This window comes from Lutra lutra, chromosome 9 (genome assembly GCF_902655055.1).
Source record: "Lutra lutra chromosome 9, mLutLut1.2, whole genome shotgun sequence".
NCBI classification, from domain to species: domain Eukaryota; kingdom Metazoa; phylum Chordata; class Mammalia; order Carnivora; family Mustelidae; genus Lutra; species Lutra lutra.
Window position 1 is genome coordinate 54,095,963 of NC_062286.1, and position 25,508 is coordinate 54,121,470.

The 25,508-nt window shown below is 42.8% G+C and overlaps 1 protein-coding gene and 1 pseudogene across 2 annotated transcripts in view; one reads left to right on the forward strand and one right to left on the reverse strand.

The window, feature by feature from the left end:
* ANXA4 (annexin A4) overlaps window positions 1-25,508 on the reverse strand; it is a 76,642-nt gene that overhangs the window by 41,471 nt on the left and 9,663 nt on the right. Inside the window, exons 2-3 of one of the 2 annotated variants that reach the window (XM_047745444.1) lie at window positions 2,697-2,751; window positions 2,507-2,511 (exon numbers count right to left, since the gene is read on the reverse strand). In XM_047745444.1, the coding sequence (XP_047601400.1) occupies window positions 2,507-2,509 (3 nt within the window). In that variant the 5' untranslated portion in view covers window positions 2,510-2,511; window positions 2,697-2,751. The remainder of the gene's footprint in view (window positions 1-2,506; window positions 2,512-2,696; window positions 2,752-25,508) is intronic. The other variant, XM_047745443.1, reaches the window with a different exon arrangement.
* On the forward strand, window positions 14,155-20,377 carry LOC125109811 (ubiquitin-40S ribosomal protein S27a-like; annotated as a pseudogene).

Sequence of the window (25,508 nt, forward strand, 5' to 3'; positions counted from 1 at the left end):
AATGGCTAGACAAAGGCGTTAGATCACTTGTGATGAAATACTATTCCGTTATTAGAATAATCAGGGAGATAATGTCAAAAGTTGGAATATGATACGATGGAATACTGTAGGTGCACAACACCCTCGGGAGCTTTCCTGGCATCATGTGAAGCCGACCCCAGTAGGCGGAGGGCACGGGGAGATTGAAGACAGACAGGCCGCCCCACGTTGGTAGGTGGCAATTATAACAGTGGCAAAGGGAACTCACATACAAGGCTTGTCTTGAACGGCAGCGAGACAAACTGATCGCTGGACTCAACCTCAAAATCTTAAAAGTATATAAAGAGGCCCTAAAGGGGCTCAGGCATGTACACCATGCTGCTCTTCAACCCCACATCACCATCTCAAGGTGAGGGACCAGACTCTGGAGCAGGAAAGGTAAGCGGAACTCATGTTCCAAAGACGGGCGGGGGTGAGGAGCCTCCGACTGCCCAGGTCCAGGTAACCGGTCAGTCAGTGGTCACATCTTTTTTGATGACATTCCCCAACAAATACTAATCAGCAATTAAAAAAGCATGAAGGAACAAACTGCTGAAACTCACAGCAACATGGACAGGTTGCCAAAAATATAATGCTCAGTGAAAAAAGCCAGACACACAAGAGTACATACTCTATGGTCCCATTGACGGGATGTTCTAGAACAAGCAAACTAATCTATAGTAATGACAATCAGAACAGTGGTTGTATTTCTGGGGTGGAGTGGGGAGCAGGGAGAGGAGTAGGTCACATGGCCCATAGGTTTGTCAAAACTCATCTACCAGTAACCTTAAGAGTGGTGCATTTCACTATATATAAATTAACATCTATTTTTAAAAATACTGTAAGTACTTGAATACAATAGCTTTTAAAACTTTTTTTTGGAGATTTTATTTATTTGAGAGAGAGAGGATGGGAGAGGGGAGGGTCAGAGGGAGAAGCAGACTACCCGCCGAGCAGGGAGCCTGACGCTGAACTCAATCCAGGGACTCCAGGATCATGACCTGAGCCAAGGCAGCTGCTTAACCAGCTAAGCCACCCAGGCACCCAAAACATGTTTTCATTTTAGAAATGTATCATATGGTCATTGTAGAGATTTGGAAAATTTGAAAAAAAAAGAAGAAAATTAAAACACCCAGAACTCCATCATCTAGAATAAATGATTTTAACATGGCACAAAATATAATATAAACATGTTAGCAAAGCCAAGATTAGAGTGAATATATAACTGTTTTTTACGCTTTTATTACTACTATTTAAAAATCATTATACATGTGAGTAGGGTCTAAAATAAAATGATGGAAAGCAATTGGGAATTACAATATTGTGACTATTTTATGTTTTTCTTCCCCTTTAAAAATGTCCTTTATCTATCCAATAAGTAACAGTGGTGATGGAAAAACAGGTACTAGGAGGAAAGATGAGAGCCACTGAGGTAATTTTCCTTGAATGGAGAGCACAGCAAAGGGTCACCAGGTTATAGGTTTCACTTGTGAGAGGCCTGTGAGCTTGTTGCAGACAGGAAGACCGTCCCAATGATTTTGAGTCCCCAGAGCCAAGTACTACATCTGACACAAAGCTGGGACACTGTAAACATTTCTTTTTTTTTTTTTTTTTTTTAAAGATTTTATTTGTTTATTTGACAGAGAGAGATCACAAGTAGACGGAGAGGCAGGCAGAGAGAGAGAGAGAGAGGGAAGCAGGCTTCTTGCTGAGCAGAGAGCCCGATGTGGGACTCGATCCCAGGACCCTGAGATCATGACCCGAGCCGAAGGCAGCGGCTTAACCCACTGAGCCACCCAGGCGCCCCCACTGTAAACATTTCTGAATAAATGTTCTCCATGTCTAGGGAGAATCAAGAAGAAATGAATATTAAAGTAAAGCATGGAGATTTAGAGCAGATATGAGTAAGGTTTTGACTGTCAAGGATGATAAAGAAAATTATAGAGGTCTAATGTAAGACAATGTTAAGAGTATATTACTATTTGTTCAAGATAGTTTATACCTCCATCTTCCTAGAGGAGGCCATTTACAGCTGGAAGGATCTCTAGTTCCTTTCCAGGTATAAGATTGTATTTCTATTATTCCTTCCAAGAAGACCAGGGATCAGAATCACTTGTCAGTTCAGATACATTATTTGGGTGGGAGAAGGGGAGCAGATGGCCAGCCTCAGGTACAGCCCGTTTGTAGCTAAGAGGCTCAGCTTCCACCTCAACACTGAACTTCATGGAACTTCCAAAGGTATCCAGTTCCTTGCCTGTCCCAAAGATGAGACAATTAAGCTCTGAGGAGTCCAGTCACAGCCAAAAACGGGAGGCAGATGACAAGCCCATATGGCCAGCAAACACCCGTCTTGATGAGCCTCCAATGATGTTATACCAAAATGCAGATGGCACTTATTTCCCAATGGTAGGACCTGCGGGACTTCTGAATGTTAGAAGGACTCCAAGGAGTCTCTTGTTGCATTAATTTTCAGGGTCAGGTTACTCACCATCCCTGAAAGAAATGAAAATGGCTTGGGGAAAAAAAAACACACAAAAAACCAACACAACTGCCTTTTCATTTCCTCCTCTCTCCCCTCTATTAAGCAAACAACCCTCTGTAAGGTCAACAGTCCTGAATACACATCCTGTACCTGTCTGTGGCTTACACCAGGTAGGGCGAGGCACTCTCCAACTTACCATGGCCGGGACTCTCTATCAAGATCAGAGTTCAGTCACAGGAGCAGAAGTTCCTCTGTGATAAAAGCAGAGGGGAAATTACTGTGATGAGAGATGCGTCATTAAAATCATTAATCAGGATAACTTGTAGTCTGTAGAAGTTAAACAATTAGGAAATGACACCCACTGTCCTGGAAAGGCCAGCTATTGATTGGCTAAAGATACAAAGGCCGGGTTAATAATTAAAGAGAAACTGGTCAAGCAAGCCAAGTTTATTACTCCAACAGAATACTTTCCCACTTGCTCTTCTGTTTGGAGATACACATTGTGGAAATGGTTCCTATTGTTTGCTAGGATGCAGTACACTGCTTGTAGTCAAGGCAAACCTGGATTCTGAACAGTAAGCTCTAGTGGAACAGAAGTGCCTTCTTGGAGAGAAAAGATAATGCAACCCTGTTATGGAAAAGGAAGTCTACCCAGCCCGTGCTCTGCGTGTGTGTGCACGTGCATGTGTGCGTGTGCCCGTGCGTGTGTGTGCGTGCGTGTGTGTGTGGGTGGCCAGTAGCCACCCAGCATGAGACTTGTCACTTGTGGACGACCCACTCTCACTGCCACCATCTCGGGATGCACAAGTGCTTCTTCCCTCAAAGTGCAGCCTTACACACTCAGCTTTGTCCTCTGTTCTCTTCAGCAAGGATGCTCGATCATCGCACATGTACTCAGTCATTCAGAATGCAAGGAAGCCTTGACTCTGGGCCAGGACTCTTGGCCTCATGATTGACAGGCAGGCCTCCGAGGGACAGGCCAACTGACTTCCTGTTTCCATATTGGAGTCCTACAGAAAAGGCTGTTTTCCTAAGCATTTTGTTAGCTCCTTGATACTCAAAAGAGTCATCCTGGAACCAGAAGCATGGGCATCCCCTGGGAGCAGTCTCAGGCCCCCCACCCCAGACCTACTGCCAGAGTCTGCATTTTAACAAGAATCCCCCCAAATTTGTCTGTACAGTCGTTTGAAAATCACTGGCCGAGGCCACCCTACCAAGCAGCACCTTTCAACTATACCTAAGAATTACGAAATCCTCTCCACTTATTACTAACTGAGTCAGTCTGCTCACATTCATTCCATCTCCCAGCTGTCCTGAGGCTCAGCTCCGTTTTTCCTTGTCTCCCATCACCCACTGCAGACTTGCCTTATAACCACATAGGGGGTCAATCCCTTCCTGAGGGAAATGCCAACTTGTTCTGGGGCACAGCCTGAGCAAGCAAGGGTGGGGAATGAGCAGTGGCCTCGGGGACAATGAGGAGATGAGGCTGCCAGGGCAGAGGGCTCATTTCAGGGAAGGCTCAGAGGTAAGGTTGGAAAAGCAGGTAGGGAACTTATAGGCAAGGCCTTGTATGCCCAGCTAAGGAGTGTGACTTGATACTGTAGATAAAGAGAAAATACTGGGAAGGTTTTGGTTTTTGCAGAGAAATGATAGAACAAAAGACACGCTCTCTTCCACAGGACACTATTGCACAGAACAGACAGGAGTGAGAAACAGGGGGTCAGGAAGGCTTGAGAAAGCATTAAGAGACAGGCAGAGGCAGAGACCTAGGTGGGGCGTGGCCCCTGGAATAGGATATACAAAGGAAATATCTGGAAGGAATTCTTTGCTAGATTTAGTGGCTCACGGACTGTAAGGGATTTATTCACTCAATCACCCGATATTCCTAAGGTACCTCTATATTCCAGGCACTGTTCGAGTCGACAGAGATAATAGAGTGAATAAGACAGAGAACAGGACTCCAAGGAGCTTACAGTCCACTAGGAAAGGCAGACAACAAATAAATCAATAAATAAGATGATTTCAGGATGAGTAAGGTGAAAATATGAAAGGAGAATGCTATGGAACAGGAATCAGCAAACTACAGCTCATGGCCAAATCCTTTTTTTTTTTTTTTTGTATGGCCTACAAGTTAAGAATGCTTTTTACATTTTCAGTGATTGGCAAAAAGTCAAAAGAACATTATTTCATGAACACGAACATTATATAAAATTCAAATTTCAGTGTTCATAAATAAACACTCCTTGGAGCTTGGTTATACCCATTTGTTTACATATTATCTAATGCTGTTTTCGTGCTACAACAGCAGAACTGAGTGGTTGGGAGAGACTACATGACTCACAGAGCTGAAAATACTTAATATCTGGCCCTTCACAGAAGAAATTTGTTGAATCCTGGGTTGGAAGATGAGGGGATCAGGTCACTGGGATGGAGCTAGCCTGGACAGGGTGGCAAGGAGAAGACATCTGAGCTAAGACCTGAATGAGAAGAGGCTAGCTATTCAGTGCTGGAGGAGAACTACTGAAGGCAGAAGGAACAGTTAAAGCAAAGGCCCTGAGGCAGTGATGAATTTACTGTGTTTGAGGAATGAACAACCACATCATGAACAAGGACCAGAGTGGTATGAGATGGGGTTGGAGTAGGGTCAAGACTATCCGTGGAAGCAGGAAGGGGTATGTCTCATTTGCTCAGAATGTGCTAGGGGAAGCCAAGAGCAGGGCTCTTTGAGACTTAGCCACGACTTTGTTTGGAAGCCCTGTTTCACATCATATAAACAATCAAAATGTGCCAATATCTCTCATTAAGAATAATTTATATGTGAGTTAGATGGAGTTTCTGCCAATTGGTGGACCACCTAGCAGACCCACCTTTAAGGAGCAAGGGCCCTCCCTTTATTTCTATACAGTTTTGGAATATGGAAATCCTTCCTTATTTGTGGTTTTCATCAATTGCAATCCAGAAGCAGGCAATTCTCCTTCTGAAATCAGGTCAGTGGTAGCCTAACATAACCTCACAACACCTACATCATTCACCTAACTTCATCTCATCACACAGACATTTCATCATGCCACATCATCGCAAGAAGAAGGGTAACTACAGGGGTGCCCGGGTGGGTCAGTCGGTTAAGCATCTGCCTTCAGCTCAGGTCATGATCCCAGGGTCCTAGGATTGAGTCCCACATCAGGCTCCTTGCTCAGTGGGGACCCTGCTTCTTCCTCTCCCTCTTCCTCTACCCCTGTTCGTGCTCTCTCTCACTTGCTCTCTCTTGAGTAAATAAATAAAATCTTTAAAAAAAAAAGGAGGGGGGTAACTACAGTACAGTAAGGTATTTTGAGAGAGAGGGATGCCTGGGTGGCTCAGCTGTTAAGTGTCTGCCTTTAGCTCAGGTCATGATATCAGGGTCCTGGGATTGAGCCCTGCATCGGGCTTCCTGTTCAGCAGGGAGCCTGCTTCTCCCCCTCTCCCACTCTCCCTGCTTGTGTTCCCTCTCTCTGTCAAAAAATAAATAAAATCTGGGCGCCTGGGTGGCTCAGTGGGTTGGGCTGCTGCCTTCGGCTCAGGTCATGGTCTCAGGGTCCTGGGATCGAGTCCCGCGTCGGGCTCTCTGCTCGGCAGGGAGCCTGCTTCCCTTCCTCTCTCTCTGCCTGCCTCTCTGCCTGCTTGTGATCTCTCTCTGTCAAATAAATAAATAAAATCTTAAAAATAAATAAATAAATAAATAAATAAAATCTTGGGGAAAAAAAGATATTTTGAGAGAGAGATCACATTCATGTAACTTTTATTATATCATTAAAATTGCTGTATTATTAGTTCTTGTTGTGAATCTCTTACTGTGCCTAATTTATAAATTAAACTTTATCATAGGGTATGTATGTGTAGAAAAACACAGTATAAATAGGGTTCCATTCTACCTGCAGTTTCAGGCATCTGTTGGGGGCTCCTGGAACCTATACCCCACAGATAAGGGGGAGGTGCTATAGATGACAACAACAAATAAGGAGGCAGGGAAGGGTAACATCTCCCCCAAAAGCCAGTCTTTTTAAATTTTTTTTTTTAAGATTTTATTTATTTATCTGACAGAGAGAAATCACAAGTAGGCAGAGAGGCAGGCAGAGAGAGAGGAGGAAGCAGGCTCCCTGCTGAGCAGAGAGCCCGACGCGGGGCTCGATCCCAGGACCCTGAGAACATGACCTGAGCCGAAGGCAGCGGCTTAACCCACTGAGCCACCCAGGCGCCCCATCCAGTCTTTAATATAAATTCTTCCAATCCTCCTGACCACATCAAGAAGTGGAAAAAAACGCTTGAGCAAAATCTTCTGGAAATACTGAGAGTCATTATTCAAAGAGCTAGAAATAATCTACTAAAGGGAAAAAAAATGTATCATACTTGAACACAGGGTGCTTTTAGCCAGACAATCTAGTTTGAAACTTGGACAGCACTCAGCTGAAGTCCGTTTATACAGAGACAGCTGTTGTATATTTGTTATTTACTAGCACGAAACAAGTTTCTCAGTAGATTATAGAAATGAAGGCAGGAAACAGTACCCCTTGATTCTTTCATCAGATACCAGCTAATACACGTAAAATTAACCCAAGCTCATGCTTACTGGCCCAGTGTCTGGTGCCTAGTAAGGAGCAAGGATGGGTGGGGAGTGGAAAGGAGGGGAAGGAATCACGTGGACCGCCCGCTGGAACAGAACTGTCACAGGAAGGCACTGGTGGTTCAGTGGTAGAATTCTCACCCCCCAGAATTGCCACAGAATTGCCTCCTCCCAGAATTGCCTCTTCTTAACTGCCCCAAATGAGCGGCTCCCAAAGAATGCCATGCCCTTCTTCTGGAAGCTCAAACTCTAAAAGTCCTCCCACGTTCTCCTCCAGCCTGAAAAGCCAAGGACTCTTTATAGGAACCCTTTTCTGTCTCAGCTTCCTGGATCCATTCATTCTTCTTCTCTGAAGGCCAGCCTACAAGCCCATAAACTGAACAATATCACCAGGTTCATGATGACTCAGACTTTGTGTTAGGGTTTCCAAAGCTTCTTGGCTGTTGTTCACAGGTGGGGCAAACTAATTAGCAACTGTGCCCCAGTTTTAGGAAAAAGGGAAACCCACTCAGGTTTGGGCATGGCTCAGATGACCTTAAAAGCATCGGGGGCTCTTCAGATGGGAAGATGAAGACTGAAGGGCCCATATGGTTCTGCAGTCTGTGGGGGGTGACGGGGGAGGGCACCTTCTTTATATATCTGAGCCCTACAAGCAGGGCTCATACTAGGGCTCCTGAAAATGTTAAACCATTGTTTTAGAGCGACTGGAAGAAAGCTGGGAACACAACATAAGAGATGGACCCCAACAGCAGTTCTTTAGGGCATGCTAAGTTATTAAATAAGTTCAACTTATTTCACTTAAGATTACAAAAATCTACAGAAGTAATTTATGATGGAGTCAGAAAGAAAAAAATTAGATACATCGAGAACAGATCCGTATCATTTTCTGCTTGAGTGTACAAGAGGGTCATTTTTACACCATTCCACAAACTGCCCTATTGTGACACTGCTAGAAAAGCCCTCATGCAGGAAGTTCCTTATGTCCTTATGGCAGACACAAGGGACAAGGAAATCCTATTTCGTGTGATATTTCAGGAGGCCAGATATGGAGTGCGCTTGATTCCTCCCCACTAGGCCAGAATTTGGAAAGCAGGCAAATTAGATCATTTCCTACTAGCATTAGACTAGTAAAATCAGCAAATAACTATCAAAATAAAGATAGGCAAATTCAATTTCAACGAGAAAGAATGGCTCCTGACCTAAGGCCACTTTGCTGAAACTATTAGCATATTGAAAGAAAGATGGTGTCCAAGCTCCACACAAAATTCTCAGAGATGCTTACTTTGAAATATTCATCAAAGCCCAGTCCTACAGAAAGGGTGGCTTGGCCCTAGAGACAATGGTCCAGGATCAGATACTTCCCACAGCTGTGTTATCTATCTAATACACTTTTGTTCTGATTCTGTGATTGCCAAGCAACACTTGGACTGGAGTTTGGCTTCCCACGTGGACCTGTCTTCAAAGTCTGGAGCACAAGGATTTTTGTCTCAGTAACAATTACATTTCTTTCTTTTCTTTAAGATTTTATTTGTTTATTTGAGACAGAGAGCACAAGTGGGGATGGGGAGAGGCAGAAGGAGAGAGAGAAGCAAGCTCCCTGCCAAGCAGGAAGCCCCATATGGGACTTGATCCCAGGACCCTGGGATCACGACCACAGCCAAAGGCAGATGCTTAACTGACTGAGCCACCCAGGCATCCCATATATTTCTCAATGTAATAAAGATATTATCAGCATGTGAGTGTTTGCATTTGAGGACATGTGTGCAGTGAGCCTGTAGAGGTGAAACCATCCTTGAGAGCTGAACCCCTTCTTAGTGTGCTGATGAATGCAATTTCTCTGGTCCTGCTGGATGTGGCACCACGTTGAATTCACCCCAAGTACTGGATGCCCCCCTTGAGACTCCACTATAACTTGGCCACCTCCATCTAGAATCATGACACTGACCCAGGTCCAGGAGGGGCAACCAGAATGTTCATTAGGAAGGGATCTGCAGTCCTTGTGGCACATTCTTACTGAATCCCTCTCTTCCCTGGAAGATCACATGTGAGTGAGTCACTCACCATTTTACTTTGGTACATGGTTTCATTTTACATCCCACGGGATGACAAATTTAAACTTCTAGCCTGTGGATTTGAGGAGGGTGTGCCGGACCCCGCCTAAGCACTGACAGCTTTCAAAACTGTCTACGAAATAGGAAAATAAATGCAACCCTTTTTTCCTTGGAGCTTAGATCCTTCAAAAAGTAAAGGAAGTTTTGTTGCCATGATGGGGTTTGTGTCTGGAGAAGTAAGCATTTTCAAACATTTAATCAAAGGCAAAGTATGTCAGCCAAAGGAAGGCGGACAAATTTGGAAACCTGACTGCTAAGAATCTTAGGGAAGAACGTATTCCAGCACGGCACCTGACAAACAACTGATTAACAGTGTTTTGTCCAGATTTTAGCCACTTATTCACAGCATTGTGGGGGACAATCATAATAATTTCAATCCACAAATAATTTTAAAACACCCGTTTTACATACAATTTAAACCATCCCCACTCCTCTGTCATTGCCACATCATGCCAAAGTTTTTTTCTCTATTCAAAGGATTCCTTTGTCCAAAAGGCAGGGGGAAGGAGGGAAGGTACATTTATTAAGTACTCCTCTACATTATCTTAATTAATCTACCCAATAACGTTTGGAGTCACAACTACTACTTCCACTTTGCAAACCAGTGGGATGATATAATAATGGAAGCTGACTATGGTGAGTTCTCTGAGATAAGATTAGAAAAATTAGAAGACAGCTGCGGTGGTCTAAATGCTTGCTGAGCGAGGGACTGGGTCCTGTAATCTCAGTTCAACGCCTGCCTTGTTAGACATCTCTGTACTTCACATGATACCTCGGTTCCCCAGGCACAAGCTTCAAGTAGGGCACACTCAAAGCATATTGTGATAAGCTTTTAAATGTGTAGCTACCCTCCGTGGTTTCTCTGGCCACTGTATGCAGGTGCACAGAACAGTGCTTCGGGTTTTCCTGTGATGCCCTTCCTTGTTATCTGAGCAACTCCCAGTACCACACGTGGACCGGAGGTGGCATTCTCATTGGCTGGCCTTTTGTTGGTAGCAGCGTTCTGTTTTAACACTTCTGCCTGTTAACTGCAAACAAACCGTCTGAATTCCTCTCCTCTCAGGACAGTGACCATGGAAACAAGAAGCTAATGTAATGGGCATGCTGGTTATTGTTCACAATCATGGGACTGACAGGACAGTTTCACTGACATTTCATGCACATTTGTTCATTTACTCATTCAACATAATCGGAATGCCCGCCCCATGCCAGGTACCATTTTATTTATTTATACCTTAATTTCCACCTATCTACCCTTCATCCAGAGAATATCCGCTATGCTCTATCTGTTCAAGAGTAGTCTATCATTGGGGCGCCTGAGTGGCTCAGTTGTTAAGTATCTGCCTTTGGCTCAGGTCATGATCACAGGGTCCTGGGTTTGAGCCCCACATCGGGCTCCCTGCTCAGCGGGAAGCCTGCTTCTCCCTCTCCCACTCCCCCTGCTTCTGTTCCCTCTCTCACTCTCTCTCTCTCTCTGTCAAATAAATAAATAAATAAAATCTTAGAAAGAGTAGTCTATCATTTGAAAAAGAACTCTTGGGGATTCCTGCGTGGCTCTCTTGGTTAAGTGTCTACCTTCAGCTGAGGTCATAATCTCATGGTCCTGGAATTGAGTCCTGCATCAGGCTCCCTGCTCAGTGGGGAGCCTGCTCCTCCCTCTGCCTGCCACTCCCCCTGCTTGTGTTCTCTCTCTCTCTGACAAATAAATAAAATCTTTTTAAAAAAGGAAAGAAAAGAAAAAGAAAAAGAAATCTTGGAGGCTGCTAGAGATAAGTCTGTTGAACTTGCTTCTCATTGCAAGGACCCTCTACCAAACCTTCCCGAATGGTCACCTCCAGCCTTTAGTCATCCTCCTCTGGTCGTGGGGCTCATCCTCCATGGGGCAGGTTCTGCCACTGCTGGGTAGCTCAGCATCAGGAAAGCTAGCCTTGCATTCCTTGCTCTGTACACTGAAGCTAGAGAGACTTAATTTGTGGGTAAATATTTGTTAACCACTTATTGTACTGAGCACCTGGGTGCTTTCTTTCATCCATATGGTATCATTTGCCCTTCCACTGCCCAGTGAATGAGGTCTGATAACATAAGTTTAGAAAAGTTAAGCATAGCACCCAAGGTCACTCCAGTAAGAGGTGGCAGGAGCAGTTTTTTTACATGTCTGTCTGACTCTAGAGACCTTTATATTATACCAGGGCAAATGCATGCACGTGTCCATGTGTATACAGGCAGGTGACAACACTAGGCGCTCTTAGAGTAAAAATGGAATAAATACTGTAAACTGTCATATTTTTGCTGAACTAGATGCATTCTTGTTCTTTGAATCTTTAACGAGCTGGGTGCAAAACAAAATCAAACAAAACCAAACCACGACAAAAATGTTCCTCTCCCAGACTTATCGGGCAGAAACTGGCTATACTTCGGCAGACAGCTCCCAACCCGAAGTGTTGAATACAAGACTACTGGCTGTCTGAAGAGAAAGTCCCTTTCCTTTTTCTTTTTTTAAAGATTCATTTATGAGAGAGAGAGAGAGAGAGAGCACACAAGCCGGTGAGGGGGGTAGTGGGTAGAGGGAGAGAATTTTTCAAGTAGACTCCCCGTCAGCAGGAAGCCCCCTCCAGGTGGGGCCCCATCGGGACCAATCCTACCACCCATGAGATCACAACCTGAGCCAAAACCAAGAGCCGGGTGCCCACCCAACTAAGCCACCCAGGCACCCCATGGAGAGAAAGCCCATTTCCAACCCACTTGCCCCTGCTCTAGTTCGGCCATCCTGCCTTTCCGGTACAAGAATAATGCAACCCAGCTCTGTGATAACATTTTCTGAAGCAGACACATGGTCAGAGTAGTGCCGTCCCCAGGGAGAGACACAAGGATCCCATCCAGGCACATTCTGTGCCCATCTTCCCCACCCACCCCCGTAGCAAGATCCAGCATCCTGTGCTGAGTATGATGGGGGTAGGACATGGGGGTCATGGCTGATCCAACCATAATACAAAAGTGCCCAAAAGTGCAGCCTGCTTCAGACACTGACTGATGCTCCTGGGGCAGTCTGAATCTAATATCAAAGGAGGTTAGAAAAAATTCCCCCCTTTTGGTTATACGTATCTTAATGCCAGCAATATTAAGACTATCCAGTGTAGGGGCGCCTGGATGGCTCAGTGGGTTAAGCCTCTGCCTTCAGCTCAGGTCATGATCCCAGGGTCCTGGGATAGAGCCCCACATGGGGATCTCTGCTCAGCAGGGAGCCTGCCTCCCCCACTCTCTCTGCCTGCCTCTCTGCCTACTTGTGATCTCTCTCTCTGTGTCAAATAAATTTTTAAAAATCTTAAAACAAAACAAAACAAAACTATCCAGTGTATACCGATAGGGGGAGAAAGAAGGAATGCCAAAAATAGCTCGCCTGCTTATGCTATGAATTAAGAACATTACAGGCTTTCATTCAAAGGGCTTGGCACAGCTGTGACATGTTTTCTCAAGCCCTAGATGGCCGTTGCTTATGTTCTGTGCTATGGCAGTGACCGTCTAGACTTAAAAGTATTCTTTTGATCTTTCAGAGTTGTTTTTCCCCAATTTCAGATCAAAACATCCAACAAAGCACAGGTGAGACAGCAATTCCAAGGTTCAGGTGTAAGTGCCCCCAAGAAAGCAGGAGTAGAAATGTGGGGGGTGGGGACACTTGTCTCCAGAAGGAGCTCATTTCTGCCAGTGTAGGACTGTCAGGGTAGAGAGGATTTCAGGGAATGCCCAGCCCACCCCTTCATGTTGCAGATGGAATGCCCATCTATAAGGAAGTGGTGGGTCTGCCCTCTGGGTCACGTGCATGGTAATAATGTGTTGGGTTCCCTTGTCTGACCTGATGCAGATGCCGGCATCGTGGGCAGCACAGGCTCCCACTGGGATTCTCGTGGGAGAATCCATGCCATTTTTCTGAGGAGAATCACGAACAGGAAGGTCCAAGCCTGACTGTGGTGCAGCCAACCTCATGGTCTAGTGGCCATTTCACACGATGGCGGGAATTCCTCCCTTAAAGACCATGTCATCCTTCCTCTATAACCACATGGCCAGAGACTGGAGCCCATCCACTTGGGTTTAGAACTCTCTGACACACACTTTTAGCCGTATGACTGGGGACAAGTTATTCTTTCTCTGTACTTCAGTCTCCTCATTGGTAACATGGAATTAATAACAACAGCTACTTTTGGGATCGTTGCAAAGATTAAACCAGTTATTGCATCATATGAAGTACTTAGAAGAGGGCACACATTATGTACTCAACAAATGCTCACTATTCTTTTTATTACTATTCTCTCCAGGTAACCTTTGTCTGCCACATCTACATATTCTAGCATTACCTGTTCAGTGAGCTGTTCAAGGCGTGGGTTACCAACTCTACTTGTACTAAAAACATCTGTGGGGTACAGAGTTCAGGCTTTCACATCTACCAACATGTCAAACTGAATTTCCCATATGGTTCTTTTGGCCACCAAGCCTGTGTGGGTCTGTACTCTGACAAGATCATTGTCCTCACACTACTAGGTATACAGATGCAGTGATCCAAAGGGGCATCTGCATCCCAATGTTTATAGCCACAATGTCCACAACAGCCAAACTATGGAGAGAGCCCAGATGTCCATCGACAGATGGATGGATAAAGAAGATGTGATATGTATCTCCAATGGAACATGACTCATCCATCAAAAAGAATGAAATCTGATCATGTGCAACAATGTGGAAGGAACTAGAGGGTATGACACTAAGCAAAATAAGTCAATCAGTGAAAGACAATTATCATATGATCTCGCTCATATGTGGAATTTAAGAAACAAAACAGGATCATAGGGGAAGAGAGGAAAAAATAAGAGACAAAATCAGAGAGGGTGACAAAGTAGAGACTCTTAATCATAGGAAACAAACTGAAGGTTGCTGGAGGGGCAGTGGTTGGAGCAATGGGGTAACTGGCTGATGGCCATTAAGGAGTGCACGGGATATAATGAGCACTGGGTGTTACATAAGAATGATGAGTCACTGAACTCTACCTCTGAAACTAGTAATACACTATATGTTAGTTAATTGAATTTTTTTTTAAGATTTGTTTATTTAGGGGCGCCTGGGTGGCTCAGTGGGTTAAGCCGCTGCCTTCGGCTCAGGTCATGATCTCGGAGTCCTGGGATCGAGCCCCGCGTCGGGCTCTCTGCTCAGCAGGGAGCCTGCTTCCTCCTCTCTCTCTGCCTGCCTCTCTGCCTACTTCTGATCTCTCTCTGTGTCAAATAAATAAAATCTTTAAAAAAAAAAAAAAAGATTTGGTTTATTTATTTGACAGAGAGAGAGACAGCAAGAGGAGGAACATAAGCTGGGGAGTGGGAGAGGGAGAAGCAGGCTTCCGGCTGAGCAGGGAGTCTGATGCGGGGCTAGATCCCAGGACCCTGGGATCATGACCTGAGCCGAAGGCAGACGGTTAAGGACTGAGCCACCCAGGTGCCCCATAGTTAATTAAATTTAAATTAGTTAATTAAAAAAAGATCATTGTCCTCACAGCTGCCTGAATGCTAAGATAGCACCTTCCCAGGTACTCACAGGATTTCCAACCTGGGCCCCCACTTTCAAGGGTTTGGAGGTGGTGATGAGGCAGAGAGGATACTAACTATAGAGGAGCGTGAGAGAAGAACTTTGGGTGGTGACAGAAATGTTCCGCATCTTGATTCTTGATTGGGGTAGTAGTACTAACTTACATGCATTCGTCAAAACTTATTCTACTCGCCTCACACCCATTAGGATGGCTCCTATACACACACACACAGAAAATAAAAGGTGTCAGGGAAGATGTGGAAAAAGTGGAACACTTGAGTACTGCTGGTAGGAATGTAAAATGGTACAGCCACTATGAAAATCAGTACAGCAGTTCCTCAAAAAAATTAAAAATTGAATAATTACTATATGATCCAGCAATTCCACTTCTGGGTATATATATATTCTAGGATACATATATATTCTTTCAAAAGAACTGAAAGCCAGGACTTGGGGAGATACTTGTACACCCACACTCACAACAGTATTAGTCCCAAGAGCCAAAAGGTGGAACCATATACAACCCATGTGTCAATAGACAGATGGATAGATAAACAGGATCTGGTACATACACACATGAAATGGAATATCATTCAGCCTTAGAGAGTAGGGAATGTTGACATGTGCTACAACGTGGATGAACCTTAAGGACACTGTGCTAAGTGAAAAAAGTCACAAATACTGTACAATTCCACTCAGAGAAGTCAAATTCAGGACACAGGAAGTGGAATGGCAGTGCCAGGGCATGGGAGAAGGGAGGAATAAGAAATTCTAGTTTAGTAGGTACAGAGCTTCAGTTTTACAGAATGGAGAGAGTTCTGGGATTAGATGGTGGTGATGGTTGCACAACACTGTCAATGTGCTTGAGGCCACTCAAATATCACTAAAAAATGGTTAAGATGGTAAATTTTATCCTAGGTGTATTTCAGCACAATGTTTTAAAATAGTTTTTTTTTTAAACATGAACTCCTTAAAAAAAAAAACAAACTCACCAAACTAACCACGTAAGATCTGTGCATTTTATTGTATGTAAATTATACCTCAATAAAATAAAACACATCTATATAGCTTAAGAGGTCAAGGACTCAGCTTTGTAGGTTGATAGTGGCCTCTTAGGGGAAGCACATTATTATCCTCACTGAGCAATATCTACTTTCTTTTTTTTTGCCTTTATTTATTTACTTATCTTAATTTTTAATTTTAATTTTTAAATTATTTTTAAATAATTTTTTTAAGGATTTTATTTATTTATTTGACAGACAGATCACAAGTAAGCAGAGAGGCAGGCAGAGAGAGAGGAAGGAAGCAGGCTCCCTGCTGAACAGAGAGCCCGATGCGGGGCTCGATCCCAGGACCCTGGGATCATGACCTGAGTCAAAGGCAGAGGCTTTAACCCACTGAGCCACCCAGGCACCCCAAATTTTTTATTTTTTATTAACATATAATGTATTATTAGCCCCAGGGGTACAGGTCTGTGGATTGCCAGGTTTACACACTTCATAGCACTCACCATAGCACATACCCTCCCCAATGTCCATAACTCAACCACCCTCTCCCTACCCCCCTTCCCTCGGCAACCCTCAGTTTGTTTTGTGAGAGTAAGAGTCTCGAGCAGTATCTACTTTTAAGGCAAAACCAAACTCAGTGAATCCAAAATTCCATATAGCTTTTGCACAGCATCATGGGTAAAATCACTTCTCTTCAGGTCTAACAATGATTTAAAGAGAAAATCTGTCTCTTGTGGTTAGGCTTTGCCACAGGTTACATCATGTTTACTGACCCATTTTTGGAGTTATTTTAGAATCAGAGCCCCTCAAGGAAATGTGAAAGGTCATTTTATTCCACATTCCTTCTTCAGAAGTAAGTAAACTATTCCAGACACATGAGAATCTAATGCAGAAACTCCAACTAACTGATAACAAGGTACTGCACTGATCTCCAATTCTAGTTTGTTCCAGCACCATGTTTTCACATGCCCGCCTACACTTAGGTCCCCTCAGCCTCTCCTTATGAATCACAAACTATAGGCTGCCATGTCCCAAGACCCAGATTCCGAGGTCTTGACATCTTGTGTCCGCAAGCCCGAGTCTCAGGGATAAGGCAAGAGGAGTACCTCACTGGAAAAAAGAACCCTGACTCTAGCATCTAGTTTTTCTCTTCTACACCCTCCCAGAGAAAGTAAAATGTACTCCATCTTTCTGTACAAAATCCTTGTGATGCAGGAAGGGAACAGACAACCTGGATCTGAGTGAGAAACTGGAGCGCAGGAAGGAAGGATCTCCAAGTGAGTTGGTGAGAAATCAAACATGCGGCCCAGCCCCCTGGTGTCCAGCTAGTTTTATTTACTTACTTGTAGGTAGAAAAACAGGTATTATGCAGCCACGCCTTTCCTTATCAACATCACCACTTCTTCTTTTTCTTTTATTTTGTAAGGTTTATTTATTTACTTGAGAGACAGAAAAAGAGAGAGCGAGCCTGTGTGCAAACATGCACATGCGGGGATGGGGTGGGGAAGGGGCAGAGACCGAGAGAATGTCAAGCAGACTCCCAGCTGAGCAGTGGAGACCGACACAGCCCCATCCCAGGCCCCGGAGATCAGGACCTGACCAGAAATCAAGAGCCAGCTGCTTAACTGACTAAGCCACTCAGGCGCCCCTCAACACCACCATTTCTGTTTGCCCAGGAAGGAAGAAAACAAACTTTCTTCCCAGATGAACAGGAAAAGCAGCTGAGTTTTCCTTCCTAGATTTACATGGGCTCAACCTTGGAGATCTGGAAGTGAGAAGAAAATAAACACTGCTCTCTGAAATGTCACATTTTCTCCTGCCACCTCCCGTGCCCAGCAAATATGCAAGTTCTAGCTGTGTGGGCATCTCCCACTCCCCCTGGAGCAGCCACTCCCTCAGAGGGCCAAGGCCGGGTTCTAGTTCCAAATCTTGCCAGCACTCAAGTTGACTCTGGTAGAACACAAAAACAGAACTGTTAAAATTCTACCACAGTGGATTTCTAGTTCACACAGGGAACTTGCTGTTTCTGATGCAGCCTCTCTCAATTTTTCATGAAAAACCTGATGTAGGCATGGGGAAGCACAAGAAGGAGCTCATGACAAAACCGAAGACTAGTACTGACATGAGATTTTATCAGCAGCTGAGAGGAACTGAAACTACTTTAAGACAGATGGAGAGTGAAAGTGTGTGTGCGCACGCGGGCAGGACAGTGGGGAGATGGGTGATACCTCCCTATCAGCTCTGTCTGTTAAGGGGATCCACTCAGAAAACTTCATCCCAGTCCACCCATATGAGTTGAGGACCTGTGAGGTGGATCCATTACTGGCCCTACTCACCCCCAAACCAGCAGAGAGGTGTTGGGAGGGACACTGTGGTGGCAGAAAGGATGCAGGAAAAGGTGACCAATAAGAAGAACCTTGGCAGAAATGCATGCTGGGAAGTATATTTTAGGTCTTTACATTTTATATATTATATATAAACTATAACTATATATTATTATTAAATTATTACATTAATCAATGTTGATATATTAATTTATTATTAACAAACATTAATATTACTTAAAATTAATATTATAATTAACATTATATATTAATACTATATATTACTATAATTAATATTATATAATTCTATAAAATTATAACATGTTTATAATTTAGAATTATAATAAATACATATTACATCTATATAGTTCAGAGAACCAGCATTGGGAGAGGAAAAGATGCCACCTCAGAGAAGCAGAGAGGAACAAAGAGAAAATGAGCCAGAACTGGAAACTGGACCAGGCACCGTACCAACAACTTTGGAACCTGATGCCAACACAAAAAGGTGTCCTGGGTGGGGGCCTCCTGTCTTTTGAAAGTCACAGCTTCTGTACCTGCCCTATACAATGCCGTAGCCACAAGGCCACGTGTGGTTACCGAGCAACTGAAATTTAGCCAGTGCCGCTGAGAAACTGAATTTTAAATTTTGTTTGATTTTAATCAAATTTAAATTTAAAAATTGATGCAGTATAAACCATCTTTCCATAGCACACAACTTTTTTTTTTAAGATTTTATTTATTTATTTGACAGACAGAGATCACAAGTAGGCAGAGAGGCAGACAGAGAGAGAGGAGGAAGCAGGTTCCCTGCTGAGCAGAGAGCTTGATGCGGGCTCGATCCCAGGACCCTGGGATCATGACCTGAGCCGAAGGCAGCGGCTTTAACCCACTGAGCCACCCAGGCGCCCCCCCATAGCACACAACTTTTATGTTTTGGTCAGGCTGTCTTTCACTTTAACCCCCCACATGGAGTACACACATCAGGCATGCTGCATCTTTTCTAGTGTTACACCTAATCTCGCCACCCATCTAGTTGGTGTCAACAGATATGCTCACTCTATTTTTCTTTACACTGATGTAATTTTTTTCATGTGCTTATTTCAATGTTTTATAGACAGCACCAGTTACAGTACTATTTATGTAAATTATAATTTATAATTAAATTTAAATTCTTCTAGGGGCGCCTGGGTGGCTCAGTCAGTTGGGCATCTGCCTTCAGCTCAGGTAATGATCCCAGGGTCCTGGACTGAACCCTGTAGCAGGCTCCCTCTTCCATGGGGAGTCTGCATCTCTCTCTCCCTCTGCCTGCCGCTCTCCTTGCTTGTGCTCTCTCTCTGTGAAATAAATAAATAAAATCTTATAAAAAGATTTAAATTATTCTTAAGTATGGGAGTGTGTGCTCTTTGGCACCTCTCCGGCCAGGAGCCTACCCGACACCCTCTCCTGTGTCCCCAGGTCTGCCCCTTCTCTTCCTTTTCCTCAACCTCAGGTGGAACAGCTGCCAAGGTACAGAGTTTTGTGAAAACCCTTATGGAGAAGACCATCATTCTCAAAGCTGAAACCTCAACTACGATAGAAAATGTAAAGGCCAAGATCCAGGATAAGGAAGGGATTCCTCCTGATCACCAGAGACTGATCTTCGCGGGCAAGTAACTGGAATGTACTCTGTCTGCTACAACATCCTTTTTTTTTTTTTTTTAAAGATTTTATTTATTTATTTGACAGAGAGACAGCGAGAGCTGAAGGACAAGTAGGGGTTAGAGGGCGAGGGAGAAGCAGGCTCCCCACTGAGCAGGGAGCCCCATGTGGGGCTCGAGCCCAGGACCCTGGGATCATGACCTGAGCTGAAGGTTTAACGACTTAGCCACCCAGGCACCCCTGACTACAACATTCTGAAGGAACTGTGTTGAGACTTCCTGGTGGTGCTAAGAAATGGAAGAAGTCTTACACCACTCCCAAGAAGAATAAGCGTAAGAGGAAGAAGGTTAAGCTGGCCGTCTTGTAAGGTAGAGGAGAATGGCAAAATCATTGTGCTCCTCAGGAACGCTCTTTGGATGAATATGGCACTGAAGTGTTTATGGCTAGCTACTTTGACAGTCATAACGTGGCAAATGTCTGACCTATTGCTTCAACAAACCTGAAGACAAGTAACTGTATGTGGGTTAATAAAAGACATGAACTAATGACGACAAAAAAAAAGTATAGACACATTTTAAAATTTAAAACCAAGGCATGTGAGGGAGGTGGAATTGAGTGGAGAGGCAGGGGCATGATGAGCTATGCAGTAGAGAAAAAAGGAGACTGAACTGGCAGAAAGAGAGACAGAGAAAGAGAGCATAAGCAGGGAGTGCAGCAGGCAGCAGAAGAGGGAGAAGTGGGCTCCCTGCACGGGGTGGGGGGCGGGGGTTGATCCCAGAACCCTGGGATCATGACGTGAGCTGAACGCAAACACTTAACCCACTGGGCCGCCTAGGCTCCCCAACAAAAGCAGTTTTAAAAGTGTTACGCTTCTCAGGAAATAATGTCCAATGGAATAAAGACAGTCTCTTCAACAAATGGTGTTGGGAAAATTGGACAGCCACATGCAGAAAAATGAAACTGGACCATTTCCTTATACCACAAATGAAAATAGACTCAAAATAGATGAAGGACCTCAATGTGAGACCATCAAAATCCTTGAGGAGAACACCGGAGCAACCTCTTCAACCTCAGCTGCAGCAACTTCTTCCTAGGAACATCGCCAAAGGCAAGGGAAGCAAGGGCAAAAATGAACTATTGGGACTTCATCAAGATCAAAAGCTTTTGCACAGCAAAGGAAACAGTTAACAAAACCAAAAGACAACTGACAGAATGGGAGAAGGTATTTGCAAACAACATATCAGATAAAGGGCTAGTGTCCAAAATCTATAAAGAACTTATCAAACTCAATGCCCAAAGAACAAATAATCCAATCAAGAAATGGGCAGAAGACATGAACAGACATTTCTGCAAAGAAGACATCCAGATGGCCAACAGACACATGAAAAAGTGCTCCACATCACTCGGCATCAGGGAAATACAAATAAAAACCATAATGAGATACCACCTCACACCAGTCAGAATGGCTAAAATTAACAAGTCAGGAAATGACAGATGCTGGCAAGAATGGAGAGAAAGGGGAACCCTCCTACACTGTTGGTGGGAATGCAAGCTGGTGCAGCCACTCTGGAAAACAGTATGGAGGTTCCTCAAAAAGTTGAAAATAGAGCTACCCTACAACCCAGCTATCACACTGCTGGGTATTTACCCTAAAGATACAAATATAGTAATCCGAAGGGACACGTGCACCCAAATGTTTATAGCAGCAATGTCCACAATAGCCAAACTATGGAAAGAACCTAGATGTCCATCAACAGATGAATGGATAAAGAAGATGTGATCGGGGCGCCTGGATGGCTCAGTGGGTTAAGCCTCTGCCTTCGGCTCAGGTCATGATCTCAGGGTCCTGGGATCGAGCCCCGCATCGGGCTCTCTGCTCAGTGGGGAGCCTGCTTCCTCCCCTCTCTCTCTGCCTGTCTCTCTGCCTACTTGTGATCCCTGTCTGTCAAATAAATAAGTAAAATCTTTAAAAAAAAAAAAAAAAGAAGATGTGATATACACACACTCACACTTACAATGGAATACTATGCAGCCATCAAAAGAAATGAAATCTTGCCATTTGCAACAATGTGGATGGAACTACAGGGTATTATGCTTAGTGAAATAAGTCAATCAGAGAAGACAATTATCTCCCTGATATGAGGAAGTGGAGATGAAATGTGGGGGGTTTGGGGGGTAGGAAAAGAATAAGTGAAACAAGATGGGATCGGGAGGGAGACAAACCATAAGAGACTCTTAATCTCACAAAACAAACTGAGGGCTGCCGGGGGGAGAGGGGTAGGGAGAGGGTGGTTGGATTATGGACATTGGGGATGGTATGTGCTATGGGGAGTGCTGTGAAGTGTGTAAACCTGGAGATGCACAGACCTGTACCCCTGGGGCTAATAATACATTATATGTTAATAAAAAAAAAAAGTGTTACGCTTTTAGTTTCAAAGTCAAATCATGGATTCTAAAAGAGATGAGCCATTTTTTCCAATGTGGATGCAAATATTAAAAGGAAAATTATTTTTTGGCATTCCATTCAGATACTGGAAAACTTCTAAATATGTTTAAAATGATTTAGGTATATGAATCTACATGAAAATTAAATTATATGAAATCTAAATACACACCAAATATTTCTTTTTTTTTTTTAAAGATTTTATTTATTTATTTGACAGAGAGAGATCACAAGTAAGCAGAGAGGCAGGCAGAGAGAGAGGGGGAAGCAGGCTCCCTGCTGAGCAGAGATCCTGATGTGGGGCTTGATCCCAGGACCCTGAGATCATGACCTGAGCCGAAGGCAGAGGCTTTAACCCACTGAGCCACCCAGGTGCCCCCAGACCAAATATTTCTGATGGAAATTTAGCATTCAGATTCAGATGTTCTGTCAGTATATAATATTCATACCAGACTGTTAGGACTTAGTATGAAAAGAAGACTGTAAAACATTCCAATATTTTTTTTTCTATTGACTAGACGTTGAAATGATAATACTTTAGATCTACTGGGCAAAATGTAAAATAATCTATATTATTAAATGTCATTTCACCTGTCTCTTTTAACTTTTTAAAATGTGACTACTAGGGGTGCCTGGGTGGCTCAGTGGGTTGAGCCACTACCTTTGGCTCAGGTCATGATCTCAGGGTCCTGGGATCGAGTCCCACATCAGGCTCTCTGCTCGGCAGGGAGTCTGCTTCCCTCTCTCTCTCTCTCTCTCTCTCTGCCTACTTGTGATCTCTGTCAAATAAATAAATAAAATCTTAAAAAATAAAAAAAATTTTTTAAAAATGTGACTACTAGATAATTCAGACTTACGTTTGTGCCTTGCTCTGTCCTTCTACTGCATACCACTGCTCTAGACACACTTGGCCTTGTTTAATAATAATGATTACAGCTATTGCTGAATGCTTATTGTACTATGTGTCAGATACTGTTCTAAACACTTCATGTGAATGACCAGATGATTACTTTTAAATACCACACACACAAAAAAAAAACAAACTTGCTCATCTTCTTAGTGCTTTCATTTCCCCATGTGTTAAAAAAATAGAAAGAAAAACACAAAATGTGGCCTAGGACAAAATGCTATAGAGAAGAAGAGAAAAGGAATTAGGCCTCAGAATATTTAAAGGGATGGCCTATTCCTGGAAATAATCCACGTAATTGTTCAAAAGAAAGTTCAGGGAACTAAGGGGCACCCTCACTATTTGGCAAAATAACACATCTAAATTGGCAGGAGGGGCCCCTGGGTGGCTCACTCAGTTAAGGGTCTGCCTTAGGCTCAGGTCATGATCTCAGGATCCTGGGATGGAGCCCTGGGTCAAGCTCCCTACTCAGTGGGGAGTCTGCTTGTCCTTCTCCCTCTGCCCCTCCCCACACTGGTGCTCCCTCTTTCCTAAAGAGATAAATAAATAAAATCTTTAAGTAATTAATTAATAGGAAGGGGGAAATGACTAGTGTAATAACATCAAGAAATCCTTTGAGACTAAAGAGTTTGGCTTAAATATTTTGTACTCAGCGTATCAGGCCCAGGTTAATTTTCTATGATCAATCCTTTCCCTCCCTTTATTTAATCAAGAGGCAAGACATTTTAGATTGTAAAACATACATATGTATTTAAGAGGACTCACCAACTCATATCTAAGTATCTTTCTTTTCACTATTGTTTGGTTTCAACTCAATTGTTTTTGTGGGGTTTTTTGTTTTCATAAAAAATAGAATCCTCCAGCCAGGAATCCTTTTAAAAGAAATGGAGACTATCTGCAGAGATCATAAAAAATTTAGTATTACCACCTTAGGAAATATCACAGGAAATATAAAACAGAAAACACTGGCTAGCTTTTTAAAAATAACCTTTCTTATTTTTGAATAGTAAAGATAATAAATGTACATCACAGAAAATTTATCTGGTTTATTTATTATAATTTTATTTCTGTTTTAGCAACAGAATATAGCAACAGAAAGTTTAAATCTGGTAAATTTAAATTAAATGAGAATTTAATATAACTTATATAGTAAAATTTATCATTTGGTTTATTGATTATACTTTTATTTCTGTTCTAGCAACCTCAGGATTTTTATAGTGGGTAACAATATAAGGCAGTTAGTGGTACTTTTACCCGTCACTGTTAACCTCTCCTGCCCTCCAGCTGTTATTAAATTGCCTAGGTGAGCTGAGAAACTTGTTTCATAAACCCACCAGAATACAGATAGAAGTAAAATTTTCCATGGCAATGCTGAAAATTATGGACCTTTCCACTGACAATGAATGGAAAAGACTAACTTTCAGAGAACTGTAGAGACTGTGAGGCCTTAAGCAATCCCCTATTTCCCTTTCCTTTTATTTTGTAAATTATTTAATCAACTTTAAGCACTGAGAAGGACATTTTAAAACAATGTAAACTTACCATCTACTATTATTTCTATTTGTGTCAATATTTTAATTGTAATCACAGTATGTATAGGATATCGTGTTCTACTCTTTCCTCTTAATTTTTCATACTTCACACAATCACCATATGGGTCACTGTACTAAAATTATACTCTTCCATTATATTGATATCTTGTAATTTATTCAATGTCCCTACTATTGGTTGTTCAGGTTTTAAAACCATAGCTACAATCTTTATATTTAGCTTTCCAAGATATTTTATTCTTCTTTTTGACGTATTTCTTGTGATATCTGATACTTATGAATATTTCTAGTTGTCCTCCAAATTTACAAGGACATCCAAACCCCAGCTAGCCATAAGCTTGCTTGCTTTATTTCTTTATAACGTAATATTTGAGTACAATACTAAATCTTATTATTGATTTAACTTGCTTTTTAAAATCAATAGTAGGAACACTGACTCCCTTTTTTCAACTCCCATTCTTCTCTGTGTATTATCTGTTTCTATTTTAGATCATTTTTCACCTATTTTTAGCATCTTGGTGCTTTACTAAAATTTACAGAAATTATTCCTATGTTATAAAATTTAATATTTTATGTCTAAAATGTATTATTAAGTATTTTGCCAATTTGATCCTATCCTTTTAACTCAATAAAGCCAAAATTTGGAAGAAAAAGTTTCAATCATATCTGGCCATCTTTTCCTTTGTATTCCTCCCTCTTATTACTTAAATAGTTGGAAATTCTCTTTTTTGGTGAAATATTGTAACTGTTGAGCTGGGTGATGAATAAACACAGAGGTCCATTTTACTATTCTCCCACTTGGGTGTATGTTGGGAAAGGTCTGTAATAAAAACTTTTTTTTAAATTAATTAATTTATTTATTTATT